Source organism: Anopheles merus, chromosome 2L, assembly GCF_017562075.2.
Source record: "Anopheles merus strain MAF chromosome 2L, AmerM5.1, whole genome shotgun sequence".
Taxonomy (NCBI): Eukaryota; Metazoa; Arthropoda; class Insecta; order Diptera; family Culicidae; genus Anopheles; species Anopheles merus.
This window is the reverse complement of record NC_054083.1, coordinates 33,658,100-33,683,867: the sequence shown is the minus strand read 5'-3', so window position 1 is coordinate 33,683,867 and position 25,768 is coordinate 33,658,100. Positions and strand designations below refer to the sequence as shown.

The 25,768-nt window shown below is 45.5% G+C and overlaps 1 protein-coding gene and 1 long non-coding RNA gene across 3 annotated transcripts in view; one reads left to right on the top strand and one right to left on the bottom strand.

Annotated features, from left to right (window-relative positions):
- The window catches only part of LOC121593877, a 102,225-nt gene that overhangs the window by 17,083 nt on the left and 59,374 nt on the right, over positions 1-25,768 (bottom strand). For both annotated transcript variants that reach the window (XM_041916625.1, XM_041916626.1), the window contains exons 14-20: positions 3,093-3,238; positions 2,599-3,010; positions 1,215-1,826; positions 944-1,130; positions 745-859; positions 523-674; positions 37-350 (exon numbers count right to left, since the gene is read on the bottom strand). In XM_041916625.1, the coding sequence (XP_041772559.1) occupies positions 37-350; positions 523-674; positions 745-859; positions 944-1,130; positions 1,215-1,826; positions 2,599-3,010; positions 3,093-3,238 (1,938 nt within the window). The remainder of the gene's footprint in view (positions 1-36; positions 351-522; positions 675-744; positions 860-943; positions 1,131-1,214; positions 1,827-2,598; positions 3,011-3,092; positions 3,239-25,768) is intronic.
- LOC121593880 lies at positions 4,486-5,528 on the top strand. The gene is made up of 3 exons (XR_006004858.1): positions 4,486-4,674; positions 4,752-4,939; positions 5,020-5,528. It is a non-coding gene; the product is annotated as an uncharacterized LOC121593880 (long non-coding RNA).

The following is a 25,768-nucleotide window of genomic DNA, read 5'->3' as shown; positions in this document are numbered from 1 at the left end:
AACACCCGTTGTTGTTGTTCACCGCCCCTAACCTACCTTAACGTACGATTTCTCCGTGTCCACCAGCTCGAGGATGACCTTGCGCAGCTTCTCCGCATCGGTCAGCTGGCGCGACGGTGTGAGCATGACGTTCGACACGGACGATGCCACCGAACCGGTGGGGCTGGATTTGCGCGTCTCCTGCGGCGAGCGACAGAACCCGGTCACCTGTTCGGCCGACTTGAGCAGATTCTCGATCTCGAAGCTGCTGGTGCGTGACGACGGCTTGGAACGGTCCATCGATAGCAGGTGCGGATCGTTCGAGGAAGGTGCGGGTGAGCTTTCGACCTCCGGCGAGTACACCTCCTTGCCTGCAATACACGAACGTCCTTTGAACGTCAGAAGCGGCAGAAGAGCACAAGGTAGGAGTGTGTGATTTTTTTGCGGTTTTGATCATTGTCGGCCATAGGCAACTTGTACGCACAGAGAGAAGGAGACAGAGAGAGAGAGAGACAAGGAATGCTTCAAGGAATGGATACTTACGCCAGCCGGGAGCGGGAACAATTAGGCCTGATATCATCTCCTCGCTAATGACGGGTGGATCCGATGGTGGCGGTGGACACACCAGCGACTCGATGATGTCGTCGGTCGAGCGCATGATGCCGACGAGATCCGGTGGTTCCGTGCGGGAAGATCTGTCCATGAGAGGGCGGACAATGCATTTCAGTTTAAAGCGGTGGTGCGTTGAAAGCACTTCGAACCTACCTCATCATCATGCATAAGGCTTGTTCTTCCTGAAGCACACTTTCCAAGTACATCATGTCCAGGTCGGAAACGATTGCACCGTTTATCACAATTATTTCATCACCTTTAATGACACCTGGTGTGGGAGCGATTGGAGAGGGGAGAAGAATAGATAAGACACGGTAGGATTGAGCATTACCGCTCCTCTGCACTGACGTACCGTTCTGCATGGCAACACTCTTGTCCTCGACGCGGCTCACGTAGCAGCAGAGCTCGTCCTGCCGGTCCGCATTTTCGATCAGCTCCGCCTCCACCGAGAAGCCCCACATCTGCTCGAGCGTTGTTCGTTGTAGTTCTACTTGATATAAAATTTTCGCGCACACTTCCACTACCTCATGGGTGTGTAGCTGAGGGATGAGTAGATATATTGGAAATGAGGATTAGAAGATGTCGCCACTCGGTCCCGCTCCTGCCCCGTTCCAAACACTTACATATGTTTCAATCAAATCGTTTCTGTGAGGAACAAAGTAGTTGTGATCTTCCATATCCCGGCGCTTCTTCACCCGCACGAAGTGCTCCATCGGGTTCAGGTTCTTGCGGCTGCAGGCGCTCGCGAGGAACTCCTCCACCGACATGCCCTCGCGCAGGTACACCGTGGCGAAGGTGTTCTCCGGCAGCGCCACCTTGTAGCTCTTTTCCGGCTCGTCGCGCGAGTTGATCTGCATCGAGCGCCGGCTGGAGCCGCTGTTCGACCGCGACAGGATCGGGGGGCGCCGCTTGGTCGCACCCCGGCCCGCCAGCAGATTGTTCAGCAGCGAGGGCGACCGGGCGCAGATGAACGCGTGGAACGACGACACCGTAAAGACGCCGAGCTTGTTGAGCGTGTTCTTGGTGGGGCGCGACACGTGCGTCAGCAGTGACTTCGGGTTCGGCAGCTCGCCGTTCTGGAGCGACGCCATGTAGCAGCGCAGGCGGAACTGTTCGCAGTGCAGCCGCTCGAGGTTTTCCTCCCACTGCAGTATCTGCTGCTGGATCTGGTGGCGCGTGTCCGCATCGGTGACGACGCTCTGCTGCAGGTCCGCCATGTGCTTCAGCTTGTGATCCTGCGGGAAGGGAGGGGGGGGGAGGCAAGGTGGGGGTAGGGAATGCGGCCATAAGAAGTTATTAGTTCAATGAAGTTATTAAGGTATTGAGAATGTTTTTTGTTATAGATTTAGGAGGTTCATTACTGAAAATATAATAATAATTAATTCGCCTAAAAGTATGCAATATATATTGTAAATCGTCCTAAAAAGTGCTAGAGCAGTACTTTGGAGAGGGTCAAATCTCCATCAAGGTATGCAATTTGTACAGCAATGCAACTGAATAAAGTTACTTATTAGTATTAATATGTTTGGTTTAGTTCAAGTTATAGTACTAATTTTGGCGGTTTCACGATTAGCTTGAGTGACAAATCCGCCTTAAAGTATGTGATATGTAGAGCATTGTGCTCTAAAGAATTGTGTTTGGAATAGTAATATCATTATAAGTTTAGGCATTTTGTCACACGATTCAAAAATATATATATATATATATATATATATATATATATATATATATATATATATATATATATATATATATATATATATATATATATATATATATATATATATAGAGACTTTGAGTCAATTGGCATTATTCGCCTCTTAATCATACGACTGCAATGAATTGCAGAGTGCCTTTAGATACTACATGGTACTAATATCATTTTTGTTATATTATGACTTCGACAAGTCCGCCTAAACGTATGTGATTTGTCGAGCAAACGCCCCAAGTTATACATTTAACAGCACAAAACGTCCATACAGGTATGTTGTCCGCGTGATCACTTACCGATTCTATTGCTTTTTCGAGGCGGAAGATTTCCTCCTGGAGCAGATGCAGCGTACCCGTCTTGCCGCGGTGTCGAGCGAACGCGGCCGCGCAGGCACTGTGTATACTGTTGACCCAGTTCTCCAGCTCAACCTGGCAGGGCGCCTGGAACAGGTACGCGTCGCCGAAGGCCGTGCTGAGGCAGAAGATGTAGTCCCGCTTCGGATGCTCCGGTATCGGCTGCATGATCGCACCGTCGACGATGATCAGATGCTTCGGGGCGGCCTCGACCGAGCGGCCCTCGCGCGAATCGCACGGATAGAACAGCAGGGTCGTACCCTTCAGGCACACCCAGTAGCCCTTCCAGCCGCGCTTGCGGGCCAGCTCGATCTGGTGCTTCTTGCGCAGCAGCCACTTCTTGACCGACAGGAAGCTGCAGGTGAGGCAAAGCGAAAGGGTCGCGAGATGGTCAGGTACATGGCCACAAGGGGACCGTTTTGCCCAGCGATACTTACCCCGCCTTTCGCACAGCGCCAGTACAGTTGAAGGAGGCGGCCGCCGTACCGGTCGCCTTCGCTTTGTACGGTGAGGCCATCACGCTTTCTCCGTCGTCCTCATCCGAAACGGCTGTCGTAAGGCTCATGCGATCATCGTCCGATATCTGGAAGGGAGGAAAATTGGAGAATGCAAATGTAGAGCGGATAAGCAGAGGAGGCAAACAAGCCAGAGGCCTTTTTGAACGGCTGGCGTGTAATCCTGTCGTAAGTAATTCCCTCACGCCTGCGGGGCCATCCAGCAATAGTACGGTGGCGCATTATTTATGCAGCAAAGGCCGGGAAACGAAACCGAACGAGGCGAGAACGAGACACGGCTGAGCCAACAATTCATTGTAATTTGTCACCGTGGATCAGCGCACGGCAAGCAAAATCCGTGTGATCCGAAGCGTGAGCATACATTTGCATTATAGGGCGGATTTTGCCTTTCGGGGCGGGGATGGGGAATGATTGATTAGGGACAGGCGCGCGTACGCTAGCGAATCCACAGCTGGCGTGCAACAAAGTGTGTAAAGTGCATTGTGTAAATTTGTGCCCGTGCCCCGTTGGGGCGGCTATCGATAGCGGAGATGGAAGGCGGAGAAGACGCACGTGACGCTCTGTTCCGCGGAAATAATAATGATGCCCGCCAGTGACTGCCAGCGGCACGGCACAAAGCATCACGCATTCAACCGGTTGCAGCGCGGTGCGCGATCGGTATGCGATTAGAAAATGTGGTAGAAAATGATAGTTTTGCCAGTTTTGCTGGTTGATTAAGCACGTAGAGCATGCACCATGACTTGGGGGGGATTGAACTGGAAGCTGGAGCAAGTTTTAGAGGTTGATTGAAGGGATTGAAGTAAAGGACGGCAGCAGGAGGGAGTTTGATATCGTTTAATTAAAAGTAGCAGTGTGCACTGAGTTCAGCTGCAAATGTGTTGGGTTTTAATTTGATGCTAAATTTAATTTCGATACGAGGTAGTTTCCAATCGAATGATTCATAAACTACTGCTAAATGTGCAGGATACAATTATTCATTGCAAAACAAACAAAAAAAAACAACGTGAAGCAGCAATATTTTTATATCGATAAATCATCTCGTCGTCTGTTTGATTGGTTATGAAAATGAGAACAAAATCATGAATAAATAAACAGACAGAATGAACGGATCCATTAAACCAACAATGCAGTCGAGTTGCAAGCCCAAGAAACCTACTACGCTGCAATAAACAGTGCCTCCTTTCACGGGGCACAAACTCGAAACAATGGCACGGTTATGGAAAGAAAATTTCTTTTGTCATTCCGCTCCCCGCAGGATAACAAAGCTGCGGCAAAATGTAAATTTTTGTCCTACATTTCAGGATCAGTTCCGCAAAAAAAAAAAACAAAAAAACGGGAAGATATGATTACTCCTTCAAAATGTCAACAGCGCTTTAAGTAGTGCGCCGAAAAGGTCAAGCACGTTGAAAATGTAACCGGAATGGGCCGAACAGATCTCACAAGGGAAATGCTGTAACCTGCGAAGCGACAGTCCAAAAAGGTGACAGCTGGAAGGAACCAAACGGTAAGTAAGGTTGAAGAAAAAAAAAACTCATAAATCTCTCTCATCATATTTCCATATCCTTCCACTACAACATCAAGAGGAAATCGGGTTCGGCACGGTATGATTCGAGTGGAGCTTCAAGTGGATTGCACAAGGTGCGCAATATTGTGCGATTAGGAGTGGAAACTCATACGCACACGCTTTGTCGCTTCTTACTGTCGCAGCCGACCGTTGCAGGATGAAGGATTTATTTGTTTCGGGCCGTGGAAGCCGCGCACGACGAACGGTGAGTAAATACCGCTACCGTTCACGGTTGCATCTGCTGGCACGTGATTTATGGTTCTGGTTCTCGGTTGGCAAGAGTAGCAGCGGGCATAATGTGCGCACGTTGCAACATCCCGCACCTGCACCTGCCACAGTAAACGACCCCCTCTCGACGATGGGGAGGGCCTGTCTCTGGACCGGGTTCGGGTGAGATGCCAGCACTGAGCGCCGTGCCATTGTGGTCCGATGTACGATAGGGGACAGGCGTGTTGGGACGGAAAAAGCTACCTCATGTGGGTATGAGCAAAGCTGTGTAAACAAGATAATAGTCCACTATCTTTTTGCCCGGTCGTCGTAGTTGCCGTCGTCGTCGCCGGGCTCCGTCGTCGTTGGTGAAGTTGCGATCCCGGTACGCCGGGCCAGAAACAACAGAAATCATGTTGACGACGTTGACAACAATCCTTCTTCATCTGCTCGCTGCCCGAGATCGCTGCCGTCATTTATGTACAATCTCGGGCGATTTTTTCCTTGCTGTTGCTGCTGCTTCGCTCGCTGTCGACGGGATGGATGGATTCGTTGTTGACAAACTGCTCGTTTGGGTAGGCAGCATCGGGGTGGGGTTGCGAAAGAAAAACAATATTCCGCGCACTCAACCCGGCTCAAATCATGCCGTCGTCGCAAGGTTTTAAGCAATGCACCGTGTCGCGCTGTAGTTTTCATCAAAATTGAGGAAACTTTCAGGGTTGTCAAAATACTTTCAGTTTAGGGGGAGTAAAAGGTTTGAAGTTTCTTGCTGGTAACAGTATGGAAGAACTCTTCAGAAAGAAATGCAATTTTCTTGTCTATTGGAAAAAATATTGCAATATTCTTGTCCATTGGAGTTCTTGGAACTTGTTGAGCTCAGATACATGCTAGTGCGGAAGTTATTTTTATACGCTTTTTCATTTCAGTGTAGCGAGTACTTTACTTTGAGTAAACTACTCGTTGAACATTTTTACATTCTTGCGAGTTGATGACTGTACCATAGGAAACGTAAAAATTAAGAGGTTTTTTACCTGGATGATCAAAAGATGCATGTTCCAAAATTCGGACTGTAGTTGCGGTTGGTTGGTATTTTTGATCCTTTATAAGACTTTCGAAATTCTTCCCGAATGAAAAAAAAACTTTCAAAACACATTCGAAAATCTTTTAAATGCTTTGAATTTTTTCCGAAAGTGAAATTTTATAGCCTTGCCTTATAGTGTTAGCCTGATAGATTAACTGATTCAATGAGAAAGGTGACACAATATGTAACATAGTAGCTTTGTAACGTGTTATTATAAAAAAAAATATTGAAAACTCATCTTTAAATAATAATTTTCTATTACTCTCTTCAACCTGTACAACGAAATCGAGTTTGACAGCACTGGCCGTACACCGTTGGCATCGCCGAGCAGCGGAACGTTTGGGATGAAAAATTGCACACAAAAACACATGCAGCACACACACACACACACACCATCCACCCATTCGCGAAGTTTGCCGGTGGCCGTTATGCAAGCAGCAGAAAATTGTCCGCCATTAATTTTCACCCCGCTGTGCAAAAAGGGAAAAGCTCCCAGTAGCGTGCAGTAGGACGCTGGCGCCCAGTTGGCGACCAGCAGTAGTAGGTAGTCCGGTACGGCAAAGGTGCAAAGTTTCGCTTGCGTACGTCATCACTTTCCGAACGTTTGGAGCGTTGCTAGGAATTGGGAGGGCTATAGGGAAACGAAACCACCAAAGAGAAGGTGGCTGTCAGCAAAAGCCGGTGGTCCGGTGGGGTATGTTATTCTTAGTGTATATGCCACCCGGAAACTTTGGTTCTGCCGAAAATTGGGCCGCCTCTTCGGGGTCGGTCGGTCGTTCGAGGTGAGCAACAATGTGCCTGCAGCCTGCATGGTGGTGTGTGTAGTTTTGTGATGCACCTGCTGCTAGGCGGCAGCCCATCCGTTGCAGCTGCTGCTGGGGTGCGGGCGCTGGTGTTTTGTCAAAACTTCACCCATGCGCTCGCTGGGAAAACGAGATCCTGCCATTGAGTCGGTGCCGTCGCACTGGAAGCAGCGGCTGATGAAGAAATCTCCTGCCAGCGTGCTACTGTTGAGCCCAGTCCTGTTCACGCAAGAAGTGCAGGCAGCGGAAACAGATAGAAGAATGCAAAAACAGCCCTCTTCCGCTACGGCGAGGAGACGAGCCGACACGAGTAAAGAACACACTCGGTAGAAAAGAAGCACTCTACATCCGCTACCGTAGAAGCATTCTTGGAGCTCCCAACCTCTCTCCGACCCGTCCAAGATATGCTACTTTAATTAGCACTGTAGTACTGTGCTGCAATGTTTTTCTCTCCCTGTCCGTGCTTCGCATTGTTGCAGGCATTATGCCCCGTTCCCGCGTGTCACTCGCCACCGTTCCACCCTGCCGTAGGCCTGCGTTACGTATTTACAGAACGGATGCAACAGCAAACGTTTGCCAGGCTTTTGTGTGCTGCTGCTGCTGCTGCTGGTAGCTGCTACAACCACCGGCCTACTGTTCTAATTTTGCTCTGGTTGCCTTGGTTGCTCGGTGCTGCTCTTCCGACACCCGCAACGGGTCACTTCCGATAAGCATTAGCATATCGGGTGCGAAAGAGCGGCCACTGTTTGTGGGAAGCATCAACGTGTGCACAGGGCTGCTGATGCTGACGATGAAACACAATGATAGATAATATTTGCTGTGTGCAGATGCAGATTGCGGGGCGGCGCATCTGCTGGCACGTTCTCCCCTCCGCGCGTGCGGACTTGCATTTCTATTCCACTTAACATGGAAAAGTGAGCGTCATGTTTTATTTATGTTATGCAACAAATCTTACGCTCGCCCCCGGTTGTCTCACGGCTCCACAAATAAGCATACCGCTCCCCCCGCCTCCAAATCGTTCACCTTATCGGGAAAATGCATCTCTCGACACGGTTTTCCACCAGGGCGGTTCGGTGTGTTATGGATGATGTTTTAAGAATGAATCAAACAATAACATGGAGCATTTACGGAAGAGTGAAGCATTTTGCGGGAAGATGAGCTGACGATGTTTTTGTCGGGCAAACACGAGAATGGGTAATTGTGGAATGTCATTTCGGTATGATACTGGTGTAGTGTTTAGTAAGCACTATAGTGGCTGCAATTGTGATGGTGCTTGGATAAAGGCTTAAATTGGAATGGTCTCTGTTTGGAGCTAACTAGGTTGCGTTATATGTGGGAACAGATATCCTTTTTCTTTACTATGCAGGATAATGTGCCTCGTATGCATTTGAGTGTAGCGAAAATGATAAACATGAATTCTTGGATGAAACATAACACCCTAAATCTGAGAAGGTTTAAGAGACATTCTGGGCTTAGGATCGTTTGTTACAAACAATGGTATCGTAGCGACTACACTGGAATTTACTAAGAAAGAACTTTCCCGATAAAATGGAAAAACATTCTTACAAAACAAGTCACGATTGAAGAGGAAAAATATTAACCTCGCTAATCATGGAAATTTGTTTCCATCCCCGTAAGTGCAGTGACTTCGAACGCAACGCCACACAATCGATTTCAGTAAAAGCTTCAACCAAACGGCACGGAATTGTGATGAAGACAGCCTGTGACCTACGCTTTTCCCAAGAAGTGCGTGTATTGAGGACCTATTTCTCTTTTCTGGCCCAATCTGGCAAAAGAAAAAGAGGCTGCTTCCATCCTTTCCATCACAGATGTGGAGCTCGTTGACGACCAATGGCGGCGCCATAGCGCGTACGGGACCGGAAGCTTGTAAGCTTGGTGCGTGAAGCACACTGGTTTGAAATTGAGATTGGGATCAAGCATAAGGCTGCGGCTGTCGCTGTTTTGCACATTCATTCGCTTGCAACGGCCGGCGTTCGATGCCGTTCTAGTGGCACTCAAGGCCGGTAGCTTCAGATTCGAAAGCTGTTCGGGCTGTGCATTAACCGTACCTGAGTGGACGAATGCGTTTCTCTTCTCCCGTCAAATAACGCTTTCCAAGTTCTAATGCATATGAAAACACTGGAAATTGGATTGCAGCATGGATCTTAAAACAAGCAAAGTGGATGCATGTAAAGAAGCTGTCGTTTTTGCCCAAGGCGTCAGGGCAGCACAAATTCAAGAACTTATTCATATAAATTTAAACCGTTACACAATGTTACCTGAGTGCGAAATTTAACACCGCAATGCAAAGAACAAATTGGAATGTTGCTAAATTGACAGTTATTCCGGTGAAAATTTCCACATCAGCCAATACAGCCACACACTCACAATCACAGTCAAAGGTGATCATTAGGAAGCGCAAATAGACGGTCGTACTTCCAATTTTTCACCATCTGGCTAGAACAGGTGTAACCATCAATCTATATTTTACGTGTCTGAAAAATGGTGTGTCTGTGTGTCAGAGAGGGTGAGCAAGTTTTTTTTTTAAATATTCCAGGGAATGCCAGTGTGAAAGCTTCAAATCTACACCGTTTGGATCGATTTTTATCATTATAAATTCCCATTTCTTGTACGCTGTATTCCCTGTTTCTGCGTTCCGAATTCGTTTTTTCGTCTTGCTACGATGGGCTGCCATTTAGTCTGTATGTGTATGTATGTGTGTTTAATGTGGATAGGGCATGATTTATTCTTGATTTGAGTTTGATTGAACGGTACGACTGGAAGCAGTGCGAGTGTGTGTGAGTGTGTGTGTGTGTGTGTGTGTGTGTGTGTGTGTGCATATTCCCAACACGCCACACCTGGTGCCTGGATGGGTAGTAAGCTAGGCTGCCATATTTCACCCAATTCAAGTCGAGCACTTCACCATGGACACGAACCGAGGTACGTATGCGGAATGGTAGTTGGAATTTTTCGATAATTTCTATCCTATGCCCCCTTCCGAATTTCCTCCCGCCACAAACGCAGAGCCATAGAATCGAACCGAATCGATGCAATTCCGTTTCAATCTTGACTGCAGCGATCTTGTTCTTTTTTTTGTGTGTTTCGAATCGTTACAGCGTCAAGATGAGGCAGCACCACTCTGCCCACCTGGCTATAGTGTTCGATTTTTTATTACTGTTGAACGTCATTTTTTTTTTTTTTTTTGGTTGATGGTATGATAGTAGGAAGAAGGGCATCCTTTTATGGACGTTTGCGAAAGTGAACATCGTTACTTATTGCTCGACGATGTATGGTACGGTTAGTTGATGCGACAAGAGGCCATAACCCAGGGGACGATCCTGCTGAAGTGAAATCGATGGCTATATACGCCTCCTCGTAGAATGAATGATTTGGACCTTCCATTCCTTCATTTACCCAAATCCAATGATGTTTTGCTCAGATTGCTTCAGAGCATGGTTTGGGTTTGCTTTGTATTTAGTTGTTTAACTAACTAAACAAAACTATAAAAAATCTTCTAACTAAACTAAAAAATAAAAAAAATCTTCTTTCAAAAGTTAAAAACATTATATGATACGCTTATGCATAATGAATATTAAAGTAATTGAAAATTATATTACCAAACTGAAATAGGATTATAAATAAATAAAATAAATATTCATAATAGAAAAACAAACCTAAAACAGTAAAAAATGTGCGACACAATATATATGTGAAAATCCAACAAAACCTCTATTCCAGCAAATAGCACAAAATGTACTCCCGCGCTGTGTGTAATTCTAGCAGAAAATATGGCACCACAGTTGCACCCCAACAAGTGACATCTTTCACCAGCAACGAAGACTTCTTTGTCCAGGTTCGTCCTGTTTGTTTGTGCTGCATCCTTCGCATCCCTGAACACTGTAGCTCATGCCATTTTGCACGCTGTTGCCACGAGTTTCCATTCAACGTTCCTGCCTCTGCCATCCTTTCCCAGCAGCCCAACCACTTCCCCTCACATATATCCCAGGTGTCATCTATCTGATTTCTCCCCTTTTGCGGGTTTGATTTAGTGCCACTAGTGCGCTAGTTGGAACAAAAAAAAAAAAGGATATCTCTCTCTCTCTCTCTCTCTCTCTCTCTCTCTCACACACACACACACACGCATACACTGGAAGAGCCTTTTTCGTCCCCATTTTTTTTCTTGCTTCACTGCACCCGGGTGTGAGTCGTCCGTTGTGTTTGCCTGTTGTCATCCATTTCCGGACTAGGTATTCTTTTGGCGTGCGGTGAATCGAAGCAATGGGGTAAAAAGAATGGAAACAAGACACGGACCGACCACCCGGCAAGGATCTGGAAAATTCATTGGACAAAATTGCAACCAATGGCAACGGTATGGAACAGAATCGATGAGCATGTTCCTGCATGTGTGTGTGTGAGTGTAGTTGTGCATGACCTGCCAAAGGAAATGTGAAAGATGACGGTAACATACTGCACCCAGTTACGGCGGGTGCTTATCGCCGTTGAGCAATATAGGTAAGGGGATTCGAGTCCATCCAACAATCAATGACCGTTGGAACGGGAAGAAGAATGAAGGAGGCGAATTAATTCCACGCGTTTGAGTTTTTTTTTCCATTCCCATTTTATCTATCTCGATGATTGTAAATTGTGCTGCTGGCCCAAGCGGCTCGGTCCTGACAGCAACCGGAAATGGCAGCCTTAGCTGCGCTCGGGGCGCTGTTGATTCAAGTGGGTTAAAATTAGCCCATAACTTTGAGCTTGCCATTGAGCTTTGATAACAATGCTAAATCGTTAGGGGAACGAAACTACATGTCCGAAATAATTGCTGTATCGTATCTAGTACATGTCACGGGAAACAATTATAGTTTGAGTTAAATAAGCATTAAAAAGGTAAGCTACAAGCATACTTTTTTTCAACAATTTAAGCATTTGATCGTGCTATTGCTATTGTATAGGAGTAATTCGAGGGACGAAAAATACAGACACAGATCATTGGTTTAAACAGTTTTGCTGAAGAAAGTGTTTGTTTTGCGTGAATTTGCGCAATAGTCACGACATTTGCTTTATGAATAGTCGTGAATTTCAACAAGAGCATACAATATACGAAAAAAGTACTCAGTTTCATCAACTGCGTAGTAGAACAGCGGCTGTTGTTGTTAATTGTTGTAGATTAAAATGTTTTGATAGATCATCTTTGACGTTCATGCGTCAGTTTAAGTAATTTCTCTAATCATTCCTCTTTTTTTTCTCTCTCTCTCCCTCCCTCTCTCCTTAACTCTCTTGCTATCTTTATTTTTCTATGTTATATATTTATTTGATAAATGTTATCTGTCAAACATAGTACATAATAAAGTTTAAAAGACGATTTCCAATTCATTGGTTCACTATGCACTATGCTAAAGCGTAACAGGTGGACTGATTTTTTAAACCTTACACATCCCAAAGAACATTTTAAATCTTATCATAGTTTTAACGATGTTGCTAAGGTTATTACATTAAGTCTTCCTTTTTCACTTGAATGTCGTGTATGACCTAATAAGACTATGACAAAACTCATTTAAGACTGAAAGGGCCCATCTACAGAACTCTGTTAAGATTACTTGTTAAAACCATTTCTAGACCTTTAAGATGTGAGGCGCAAATAAACTATCAAAAGTACAGCAAATTGTTATGGATACGTTCTTGAGACGGCAATGAAGCATCGAATATGAAGTCATAATAATGGTTGAGAATTATTTGAGCATTATTATGTTGGCTTGATATTTTTCTTGATGAATTCGCTCGCGTATGAGCAGAAATCCATGCCAAGAAAATTTCACTGTTGAAATACATTATAATAATTTGAAAAATATCAAAGCGCTTTAATAATATGCATCTTTTTTAGTTAAAAATACATTATTTTAAAAATAAAAATTTGTTTATAACGCCCACAATTTGCACCAACAGCTTTGTCAAAATAAACATGACGTGAATAGCGTTCTAAAAATTGCCATTTTTCTCTTTGTCATGTAAACTATGAATTTGTTTATCAAAATATCAACATGGCTAACACACAAATCAACGATAATAATATTAAAAATGGATTCCATTAAATTAAGATCAGAAGGACTTTCATGATCACAAGTTCAGACAATTTGTAATGCAATATGTGTGGCTAAGATCGATTTAAACAGCATATAGCTTTAGGACGCGCTTGTGCAGACTAACAAGTTTTGAGACTCTCCGCGCACAGGCAGTGTCAGAGATACGCATATATACATTATCGCGGTTTTCTCAGTTTTATCCCCTGCATATATTATTAGAATTAGACAAATAACTAATAATCTTTACAAGGGAATAAAACCACCCACTGCAAGCAACAGGAAAAAAGTATATAATGGTTCAAACCCGTAACATACAACTCACGCAGCAGTTAGAGATTCTCGGTTTATTCACGTTTTGCGTTAATAGCGTATTTCAGGAACAACCCGTATAGTCTGTTCCAAGTTCCCTTCATCCAAGACTTAACATGCATTTAATAAGATCAATTGATCCTGATGCCCTAGTCTCAAATAACAAGTCTTTAAACGTGCTTAAGATACGTTTACAGGTTGATTAAAGGCAGCCATCAACACTCCAATTCTAGTTTTAACAGACAATCTTATAAGCGTCTTAGTCTCAAATAACAAGCCTTTAAACGTGCTTAAGAATATATTTATAGGTTGATTAAAGCTAGTTATCAAAACTCCAATTTTAGTTTTAACAGATAGTCTTATAAGCGTCTTCAGAACTTTTTAAAGGATTAGCAACTTTAAAGACTGTTAAGCATTTTTAAAAGATATGTTTAAACTATATGGCTTAAAGATCTCATAATTAAGAATGCTTTAAGAAAAGTTTTAGTGTAAAAGGTATGGGAAATGTTTATTGGGATAGATAGTACTAGTAGAATTAAATATATATTATTTTTTATTTTGTACCATTCTTGAAACGATGTGTTTCGAAAGTTGATAACAACCGGACAATTACTTCGTGTGTTATAGCAAATCTAACACGTTGATAAATAATTGCTTTTTGAAGCGAAAAACTACAATCGGCTAGACGAAGAGTTTTTGAACACTGCCTAACCAAAATGCCTTAAACATTAAAGCATTGATAAAGTAAGTTAAAATGCCGTGAACTGAGGACGGTGAACTCAGAGAACTCCCAATGTAGGTAGCTACCGACAAAAACATAATGCATGAAAAACTGAAAAAAAAATCATTAAAAACAACCGTAAAGTGAAGTTGTTTCTGAAAGCTGACACCCTAAAGATATCAAAGGAACGTTTTGCACACGCCCGTTTTATATGGGAATGCTCTATGCAAAAAGGCTGCCGCGCGAGCTCACATTTGATCAAAAACAATTACGAGTTCATGATTGGCAGCAGTGTTTGGAGCTGTTTAAGCGAATGAGACCTGGCTGAGACCTGGCTTCACCGATACACTACGGAGTCCAATAGTCAATTGGCCTAGTGGACTGGACGCGATGGACCTACTCCAATAAGCGAAAAAAACGTAACGATCAGCTGGCAGGTTTATGGCGTAAGTTTCTTTGTTTGGAACTCGCAAGGAATAATCTTCATCGACTCTCTTGAGAAAGAAAAGACAATTAACAGCGACTATTAGATCGAGTACGCATTACATCGCATCAGTTCTACGAGACACTGTCCAAATCTGACGAAACCCTCTTAGTCGCGATCAAGAGGAAGATGCTCGGAAGGATTCTTGGCCCCGTAGGTGTGGAAGGGCAATGGGGGAGTCGTTATAACGACGAGATATACGAGAAGTACGGCGATCTCACTGTCGTGCAGCGTAGCAAACTCGCCAGGCTCCGGTTGTCTTGCCATGTTGTAAGCATGGAACCAGACGACTTAGCCATCAGCAGTAAAGTCTTTTTGAGCCGTCCACAAGGATAGAGGGGTCTGCCTTTGTACGACAGAGACCAAGACCGCAAAGCGGTTGTAGCGCCGGATAAGTAAGTAGGTAAGTAAGTAAGTAAGTAAGTAAGTAAGTAAGTAAGTATTATATTCAGTTATTGGAGCGTATCAGGGATAAAATCTCCGCAAAGCCAAAGTCGATATTGAGGCCTATTTGGAGTCAAAAAAAAAATTGTTCTTCAAATATGGCATCAAAAAAGTGGAAGATTAGTGTATCACTCTGCAAAGGATGTATGTTGAATAAAATAATTTGCCATTAGCCATTTTAATAATTTAGCCAAACAATTTTATTTAATTATCAGAGGCCAAACGATTTCCAGCCCAGCTGTTATTTAGAAACCCAATTCTCAGCTGTTGCATAAAATTCCGGAACAGAAAGCTGTCTTGTTTCCCAAAAACCAATCACACAGTACGTGCACCATCCTTAGAAAAGGCCAGCAAAGCAAAAGGTCACTAAACGCTGCCTCCCTCCCCCTGTACAAAGCACCGTAGTTACTGTTTCGCTTAAATGAAAATTGCATCTAACCGTAAAATGCGTACCATCGCCTCCCACCCCGTCCGGCGGTGCTTAGATAGGGTTGGTAGAAAATGGAAGAAAAATCTATGAAAATAGGTACGAAACCCGCCGCCCTTTTTTGCCATCCCAACACGATTGGGAGCGCAACAAATACAAACAGCTCAAACAGCGCAGCTTACAGACGCGAGTTGGTGGATGCAGGGAACGAAAATGGGCAGCCAAAAAGAAGTAAAAAGGTTGTTCGCATGTGTCCAGTACGCCGAACGTTTCTAATACCATGCATGCATGTGTGTGTGTGTGTGTGCTTGTGTGTGTGTGAGTGTGAACGCGCCAACTGTTCATTATTAAAACATCAAAGGTACACCCGTTTCGGTTGTTGCGGGCGGACGGGCGGCGAGGCTCACCTCTTTTTTTTCTCGTATTCAAATGAGACCAAATCCGTAGATTGAATGTGGCAGGTGCGGGCCGGTGCGAAGGTAGCACGTGGCAGCGAAAGTAGCGAAAGCGAGAGTACTAGAAACCGTTTCCGCACCAGCGACCGGAAACGTAAAATTGCCGTCTCGCAAAATGAGCGAGCCTTCCATCATCATCATCACCATCACCTGCACATGGTATGGCCGCAGCATCGCAACCACGACGAGTGCACCACGGCGACGAGCGGCACCAGGCATGATGTGGTCCTACTTCCTGGCTGCAAAGTGGTGACTCCCCCCATTTATCGCCGTACGGCGACCTCGGCGTCGGGTACGGAGAGCATTCGCTGGACGAAGAGGGCAGCAAAGCAACGTTCCAACGGGCGGGGAACGCGGGCACAGAAACGTCAAGGGTCTTGCGTCAGGATAATGGCACAGGAATGGGGGAAAAAAAAATCTCCCCATTTTGCTACCCATAAGGGGGAACGGTGTAGCGGTTGCGGCCAGGGAGAGCGATGCATGTCAAGTAAGACAAATATTTATAGCCCGAGAGTACACGGTTCGGCCGACGCAGGGATCACTTGAGCAAGGAATTGAATATAATATGATGTTTGTACCGGGGCATGTTCTTGGCCCCGGGTTTTGCGTAGGCTGGCATTCGCGTTGGGCGACCAAGAACCCTTCGCAACCATGTATGCAAATATATACCGGAATGGAAAATTTTCATGGCTTCACCACCGCGCCTCGCTGTCTCTCTTTTACTCGGACCATGCACCACCGAGATAAGATATTCAGCGAACGACTACCGAGAGCGGCCCATGAACCGAACCACCGACAGTGGCAGACATTTACTCTAAACTTGCGTGGCACTGTACCACGCTGAGCATCCATCTGCCCAGTATCCACCAACAAAAAAAAAAATAAATAAATAAAAAAACAAGCAAACCCCTTTTCCTGCAGCATCGTGCACCGGGAGTGGCCCTGGCAAAAATTAAAGAAAGACACGTTTCAGGTACAGCGCTGCGTTGGACGCACAGTGGCAAAAGGGGAAGCAAGCAAAGACGGTACAGACGGCACTCACCAGCACACACCAAGATCTTCAACTTCTAACGAAGCGTTGCCGTCCCGGTGCATTTCTTACTTTTACATTGTTAGGTTGAAGGCTGGGCTGTTGTTGGTTTGTTTTTTCTTTTCTTCCTTTTTCGGGAGGGAACAAGAACACTTGTCTCTATCGTTGCGTTTTGTGAAAACACATCCGAACAGATACCATCCTGGCGCACAAACAAGGGCACCGTCAACCACCGACGTTCGTGGCCTGGGCGAGCAGGAATGATACAGGGATACAAGGTGTCACATTACGTCAGGGACTGCCGGGACTGACACTGAGCACTGACTGACTGACTGATACGGTTCCCCGACCTGTTTCCGACCGGTGTGTGTGTGTGTGTGTGTATGTAAACAGATCTTTTAACAGGATTTTTCATAAATGTCAGATAGCCTCATGTTTGTGTGACGACGGCCCGTCCCACCTTCGCCCATCCAATAACAAACAAACGGCATTGGAATGACTTGGACCGGACACGACGAAATGGAGGCTTAGAGGCGGTGCGGCACGGTGCATCCGTCGAGAGCACTGGTTACGGCCGGGTAGGTGTGCTAGTTGCTCTGCTAGTTGCTCTGGGAAAGTTGCAACGTTGGGATGGCACAGGAAATGGATAAAAACCGGATGCCCAAACACACACACACCCTCAGTCTAGGCACCACCTTCACCACCCGCTTAGCAAAACAACATGTGAGTAAAATATTTGATCGTTACTGTGCAATGCCGGACTTTTTTTGTCTCACTCTCTCTTGTCAGCTTTACGCGTACAATGGCAATGGGGCTCTTCTGGGGGGGGGGCGGGGGGGAACTTTGGGCCGAAGCCACATAGATCGCGGGGAAGCGCTCAGCCTGGGTGGAAAACTGTTGGAAATTACATTACCTACTGGTGGAATGGAATGAAGCAGGACCAGTTTCAGCACGTTGGTTGGCCGGTCTTTGCAGTAAATTAAATTTTCAATTTGGAGAAGTTGTATGTTTTTTTTTGTTTTGTTATCAAATTGCCCCATTAGGAACGTTCCGTGCTGTGCTGTGAAGCTTATTTGTGTAGGATGAAAAAACTAACTAACCAAAAGTAGGAATTTCCAACGAAAACTGAGACCGTTTTGCTGTAGATATTGTTTTAGTGAAAAGCATAAATGTTTTCCGCATAAAACACTTCGGTTGGAATGCAGTTTCGAGCTCTCTAGTACCAGTAATGCAATGGAAAGTTATCTTTCAGTTTAGTTCAGTTCAGTTTCTCTAAACTAGCAGCAAATTGGAAAGGTACATAGTTAGAACAGTGCTAGCAAAACTCACTGCAGAAATTGTTTAACATTCACATAATCAAAGCATTTTTGTAAACTACTTAAAGTCACATCTGCACACAATTCTCAACCAAAAAGCTCTAATAAATCACTGTGTATACTGTAGAATTGTACAACATGCTTCAGCAACGGTAATAGGCTGATTCATAATGAGTGCGTGTTTATCCCACACACCAATAATGTGCAGCTGTATGACCACAGCAAAAATACTCTTAATGATGGTATAATTAAGATAATGATTCAAAACATTGTATACAATTCATTGATTGTACAGCAGAAATAAAACGTCACCAAGCAAAACAAAAGCACAACCCCATTACATCCACCAATGCGTTGTAGGATGTAGGTTAAATATCGATTGTATGATGCTAAACCGATAGAAAAAAATGTGTTTTTACGATGAAAAGTGTGAAAGTTAACAATGTGGTGGTGTGCCTTTGGGCAATCCGTACTTTACGACCGATTAAATCTATCCTTTGTCACACGGAGCGAGAAAAACTTCCGTGTGTTTTACACTCACTACCAACCGACCATCAACAGCGAACTTTAGCACCCGGAAGCAATTTAATCTGCACATAATCCACTTGTCAGGTTTTTAGGAAACGTACACGGTGAACTGACGCTGTATCCGGGTGGTAAAATGATTGAATGTGTTTGAACTTTCCGTTCTGGGGAGGGGTTCGAACTTTGGCGTGACCCAAAGTGGCACGCTGGATAGAATGAGCACTCCTTAAACTCACGCTTACTACCCGGGCACCGATATCTGCTGCCGTGTACGATCCGTGTGAACAGTGTGCTTTTCGCCTGACGATTCATCGAATCGGAATAATAATTCGCTTTGTGTGCGCAAACTTTCACCCAATGTGCACGGAACAAGCATGATGCTGCGGTGGTCCGGTAGCTAGTGGGACTGTTTCAATTCCGCTGCGCTGCCCCGAAAGGCAATGAAGTAAAAGTTTTGGACAGCCCTTGCCCTTGCCGCGCCACAGTGGGAGCGCAGTTTATTACCTGCTGCAACCTATCCATGGCCGAGGTAACTTTCATTAGCACCGGCGCCGCGCCTTGAGCAGCAGAACTTTTGCCACCGTAAATCATTCGATTTTACCGCCTCCCGGGGTGCTTCTTAGAATGGGGGAGGGCCGGGGGCGTCGATCGATCGATCAGATCGGATGCCGCCCGTGCCGTAATGATGTAGCACAAAGCTCAGGTGGCATGTGTGAATCACATTAGTTACGATTTTCACCCGGCAAAGTTTGGGTCCGAGTGTTAACTTTTGCTAGGGAGGATCAGGAAGAAGCCGAACAAAAACAAAAATCGGAAACCCTCCTTTTTCTCATTCAGCACTTTCTAGTGGACCACTGAGCGAGAAAACCGTCGGATGCGGACGGTAGCAGCTCGTGTTAGATAATTATCATTAAATATCTATTATGGGGCGAATGGGTATTTAATACGGTGGCATTTGACCCATGTGTGGCATTTCCAGCCGGCAGCGGGTTTGCGGGTGAAAATATTTCAAACGCTTCCTTGGCTTGGCCTGCCCGAAAGCCCGAAGCCGACGACAAGCCGTGGTGGGAAATGGTGCTGGGGTAAAAGTAAACACACACACACACACACACACCCTCTTTATCCGTACGCTTTTTGGGTTGGGGGGTCAAATGAGGTGTTTCCCGAGCGGGGGATGCGATGGGCGCTGGAGATGCGGATTTTCTTCACCTCGGTTTCAGCTTGCCTCGACCTCCGCTTGGCGACCTCGTCGCAGTAGACTGACGCAGTGGCACAATGGGAGTGTTTTGAGGCGAATTTTGTAAGCTTTTGATGGGGAAGTTTGGCCAAAGGTTTTAACCATTTATCTTTTTCTTTATTTTGTAAATATATTGTAAACATTACAACTTTATTCAACATTTATTATATTTTCAAAGATGCGATTTTGCACCAGATTTAAATGTATCTTTATATAACAGACAGCAAAGAGAGGGAATAATAATTATGATCTTTGATTATCCTTGAAATAAGGATATACAAATTTAAATCATCTTAACATTTTGTTATACAAAATCCCTTTTTCAACAGTATTGTAAGCACAACAAAATGACCAAACGACTTACAGTACATCTATGGCAACATATGGTCATCGTGTCCCCCACAGTGCGTAGGTTTATCATCCGGATTAAGACGGCTCACTTTACGCTGTGGGTGAAGAATTGCTTTCACACACACACACACATGTTGGCAGGAGAAAAAGTCCATGTGGCAAAAAGTCCCAAACATTTACACCTTACAAAAAGGGAGAAAAAAGAAAACACTTCCCATCCAAGCTCTTTGCAGCTTTCCGCCTCGAGCCGGGCCGAGAGACAAGAAGCCAAGCGCAGGCCAAACCATTGCGCACGCTGCGTTCGTTTCGGTTTTTTTTTTGCTTGCCTTTCGGGGTCAGCTTGTTCTCGGTTCCGCTTTGGATCCCACCGCCCATCCTTCCACGCTTTCCGCTTTAGCACGCTTCATACCTTACCGAAGGCCCTTACAGCCGCACTCTAATCTTTTTGCGCTCGTTCTAATTACTTAGTCAGAAGGTAAGAGGCCTGTACCGCTGGCCCACGGTGTACCGATGATTTAATTACACCCCCGGAAAGGTAGGGCACGATTTTCCTGGCTGGCGCCGACCGGTGAAGCTTTTCTTTCGGGTGTTCAACCGTATAGTGTTACAATTTTCCGTGCAGTCAGGCTTAACGCTCGCACGGACGGATCCTGCGTTCGTTTGTCTTTTTTTTTTGTTGCTGCATGTATGTGCTGTTTGTCCGTACTACTGTACGCAGTGGAGAGAGAGCGAGACAGAGAGATAGAGAGAGAGGGAAAGGCTCTGAGAGGACTTTCACACCAAAAGCAACAGCAGCAACAAAAAAGGGAAAGGTTGAGCCCTTGTTCTCTGTAATGATATGGTGCAGCAGAGGCGAAATGGTTGAACGGAAATGGGAAAGAAGCAAAACGGGGCAACAGTGAAGAAGCACGGTGGGTCGGCCCGGTGTGCTGACACGCTTCGTTCTTCCCATCACCTTCACCACAACAACAAGCACAACAACACGTCCGACAATCACGTTGGCTTTAGGATAAATCGTCTCGAGTTTTTCTCTCTTCTTGCCTTGTAAGGGAAAACCGAAGAAGTCGGCTTCGTTTGTCGACCGTTTTGACGGTGGGGGGGGCAACTTTTGCGTCGTGTTAGAAAATCTTCCCAACCAGCTGCGTTTGCAAGTTTTTTCATGCCGTTCCACTGGTACCGAGCCTAAGCAGCAGCAACCGAGCAGCGAGCGGGGCCGTAAGAGATGTGCAACATTTGCCGAAAGGATATTTACCTCCCCCTAACCCTCCATCGGGACCGTTCCGTGGGGGGAGAGGGGGGGGGGCTGTCCCGCCCTCGGCCGGATAATAGAGAGGGATGATAATTTAACTCGGGAGGCAGGATGAGCAAAATAACTCAAACGAGCTGATTTTAACGCTAATATAATATTTCATGAATATTTATCCGCTTATGTAGGATTGCTTTCGTTGACGGCGTCGACCAAAAAAAAGAAGGGAGGGAAAGGTTTTCGGAAGGGTCGAGTTTTCTTCCCGGGGTGGTCCAATATTTGCAGCAGCTCTCTAGCTTCAATTCTCACACGGTCCGTTGCTTGCAAGGGAGCTGTTTGGCTACGGAGCTTGGTGGGGACAATGGGGTGGACGAGGGGGGTGATGGTTGTGAAGGTAAACTGAAATGAAGAGGAATTTATTTGCGCTTCTCGTTAGTGTACTGGTAGCGGAAGCAAATCGAAAAGCTTCCAAGGGGTACACAAAATCACCATCCTACATCGGTGTGACATGTTTGCGGAGACCGAAAACACTGCTGGGGATATGTGTAAGGTTAGTTTGTTGACTTTGAATGTTTGTAATTTTTTTTTCGCACAGCACAGTAGCCAGTTACAGCAAGTGGTTTGGTATCTTATCAAACAGCTTTTAAAAGACATCCATGGAGGTCAGAGTGAAAAACAATTTTTGATAATAATACGTCAAAACATTAACATTGGGAATTAAAGATGCTTCAGAAAAAACCCCCAGCTTACTGTCGTTCCTTCATACGTCCTATATGGTTGATGTTTATAAACAAACAAATTTACAGTAATAAGTTTGTCAAAGGACTTTGTTGTGGAAATTGCCATTTTTGGAGATATTGGGAGTACTTAGATTTGGTCGAATATAGGCTACTGAGCTACTTAATAGAAAGAAACAAAGCCCTTGACTATGGGCTCCAGTCCAGTCCAGTTGTTTGTGCTCATCAATATACTTTCGATGATTGTGTTTGTACTTAAAGGAGCTTGAAATTTAAAGTGCTCGGTCAAAAAGTTATTGATAAAAATAAACCACATAAAAGTACTAACGAAATACTTTTGAAATTTTCTTCATTATACAATACAATGCCACAATGAATGAATCTTCTTCTTCTTGTTTGGCTCAACAACCCGTTGTCGGTCAAGGCCTGCCTGTACCACTTGTGGGCTTGGCTTTCAGTGACTAATTGATTTCCCCCCATTGCAGGATAGTTAGTCCTACGTCTGGCGGCACGGTCCATTTGGGGCTTGAACGCATGAAGGGCATGTTGTTAAGTCGTACGAGTTGACGATTGTACTACGAGACCGGCAGGAATAGGAATGAATATACTTCAATAAAAGAATGCTATACACGACATGATCATTGATGGGTTTATACTTATTGCCTCCAGTGTATCGTTTTGCCGATCCATGTTGGAAGCTAGCCGCTAGCAATTGGAATAAGATGACAAAGAAATAAAACAACATAGACTAGCGACTGGCGAGACCGAAGATGAAGGAGGTGTAAGGGATTGAAATCCGATGCGATCCGCCATCTTGGGTCGCAGCATTTGCGAGTTAGTGAAACTTTGCGGTCGAAAAGCGTACTAAAAAAGAAATTTTTTGTGTTTTCGCTCCTCTTGGTTTCGCTACTTTTTGTGTGTTGTGCGCTGCCCGACCACACGGGAAAGTTATCTTGGTTTGGTGTTTGCTTTAGAAGATACCTTCACCGAGGTATCGGTTGGTCGATTCTTTTTTTCTTCCTCTACTTCTCCTTCCCAACCTCAAGGTAAAGGCTGTGCCAGCTTTCGATTGCTCTTCTCTTTCGCTGGAGCAGCCACTCTCACACACATACATACCGACCCGTAGACGACAAGAACCCTTTGCTCATTGCCTGGCCTCCCAGCAGACCAGGTTGGTGGTTGGCAAATTGTATTATTTCTTATTGCTCACCAAGAGCAGCCACCGGGCTCGATGTGTACGGGCAACGAAGACGAGGATGAACGGGGGTTTCGAAGCGAAAACGGCAGCTAGGCAAATGACATTCGGCGTCTCCATCGTCTTCCCGTGTACCGTTCTACAACAACAACAAAAAAAGGCCAAAGGGCGTGGGAATCTTGTGACAAACTTTACGCCCGGAGCGCCACCACCAACAAGAAGAAGGACAAAAAAAAACAAAAAAGGGACACGGTGAACAAAGCGAAAGGTGAAAAATAATGGAACAAAAAATGAAATGAAGCGATCTGGCGGGGATTTTTTTTGTGCGAGCAGGCATTGTGGTAGTAAATGGAACACACGCAAGAAGAAGCAAAAAATACAGCGTCCGTGCCACGACCAAAGTGAACAACTTCAAACCGTACATTCGCGTTATGGGGGGGCAAATGGAAGCATTGTGGGGAAAGTAAGGGAAATCCCCCACTGCACCACGTCGAGGGGAAAGCGATCCCTCCAGAAAAGCCAACCGAAGGCCCAGCTTGTATTGGCAAACAGTGTGGCCCTGGCTGTACTGACGGGAGCATATGCATGTATGTGGTGCCGATGGGGTGGTGGTTGCAAGCAGTAGCAGCAGCTGCTGGTATAAGGATGGTAATTTCTCTCCCCGGACCTCTCAGCCGGCACTCGCAGGCCGGTCGCAGCGCAGCGTATCCTTCATACCGTTTGATAAGTGTGCTTTAAAAGAGTACTTGCTCTTGTTTCTCGATTATTTGCACCGTCTTTCTCGGTGCGTTTTTTTCCGTAGTTGTTGCTGTGTCTATGTGCCGTTCGCCGTTGCTTCAGTTTCTTGTGCGACAATTTCACACCAGGATTTGTTGCTTGCTGCCCTTCGCTTGCTGTCCTGGCGGGACCGACCGACCGAGCAAGCAACCCGAGAGCTCGAGAGAAAGCGAAGGGCCCCGGACAGCCGGTTTCCGGTGTATAATGATATTGTTTGCTTCCTGTGTGCGGGTTTCCCCATTTCAATCCGCACAGTGCACAGGGCACGAGGCCCTCTCTAGTATCCAGGGCAGAGCTCCATAATCATCATTACCGTGAGCGGAATTTTAATTCCGATTTTTTTTCGTCTTCTCCTCGTTGCTGTATGCTTTTACCGTGCTCCATTTACAAACAGAAGGTCTCGCAGGAGGTCATACAACACTGGCTCAACAAAAGGTAATGGGTGGGACCTGTCGTTTGAGAGTGGTACGAATAGGACAAAAAAAATGAGTGGAATGTAGTGCTGGCGCTAGTCGACGCACGTCTCACACAGCTACAACCGGGTGGAGGAGCGATCCAGACGAAGTGGGGTGTGGTCCTAGTGTGGGCCAAAATGTTCACCCTCAAAGCCCTCTTGCAGCTAGAGCGAAGTTTTTGTTTTTGTTTCTTGTCCCGAAAAATGAAACATAGACACTCCCTAAAGGCTTTTCCCAAGCCTGATTGAGCGCTTGTTCGTGTGGGACAATGTAAACCCCTTTTTCGCGTAGTGGGTGGCTCTTTGTTTGGGTTCTTTTTTTTTTGGCCAAACCATCACAAGGCTTCATAATTTGCAATCATAACGATATATCTCGAAGTCGGGTGGGGAGGTTGGGTGTATGCCGTTATCTGCTCCTTTACCCGATGGCGATCCGACGCTCTCCATACGAGATGAGCCAGGCCCGGCGGACGGATATATTAAGCACGTATTTGAAAGATTATTATGCCTGATTAGAGTTGCGTGAGAGGTGAAGGAGGCGAAAACAATCAGGTCGTTACTTATAACGCTTCTATCGCCGCGGTAAAGCCCATTTTCATGGAATGGTAACGCTTCGCTCCTTTCGCTCGCTATAAATCATCGAAATCCAGATAAGAGCTCCGGACCGGGAGCTGTAGCTGATTATTGGAATGAAATTAAATTACAATTTCATCATGCGAAAGGAACTAATCTCCTGGCGGGGTGGCTTTTTTCTCTCTCTCTCTCTCTCTCTCTTGTTTTTGGTTGCTACTCAGCATCAGCACAACAAAGAAAACGCATCCACACACCCACACACGGTTTCTAAACAATAACCTCATTTGCATATCGCGTCTTTGCCGTCTCCGTTCCCTCCACAAGGTACGGCTCCCGCTTGAGGCACAAAAGTGTGAATGGAAATTCATTTTTAATACCACCCAAACGGAAAACTGGGCTTTGCACGGCCGCGTGTATCAATATTTGATCTAAAACATTAAGCGTGTCTGGTGCTGCGGTCAGTGATACCTGCCCCGCTTGGGAATGCTGAAGCGGTCCGACGTGATAAAATATGTAGCGCCGTAAGCGTAAAGCAGGTGTGCCGCGCTTAAGGCACAATCTTTTAAAGCTCATCCTTTCATC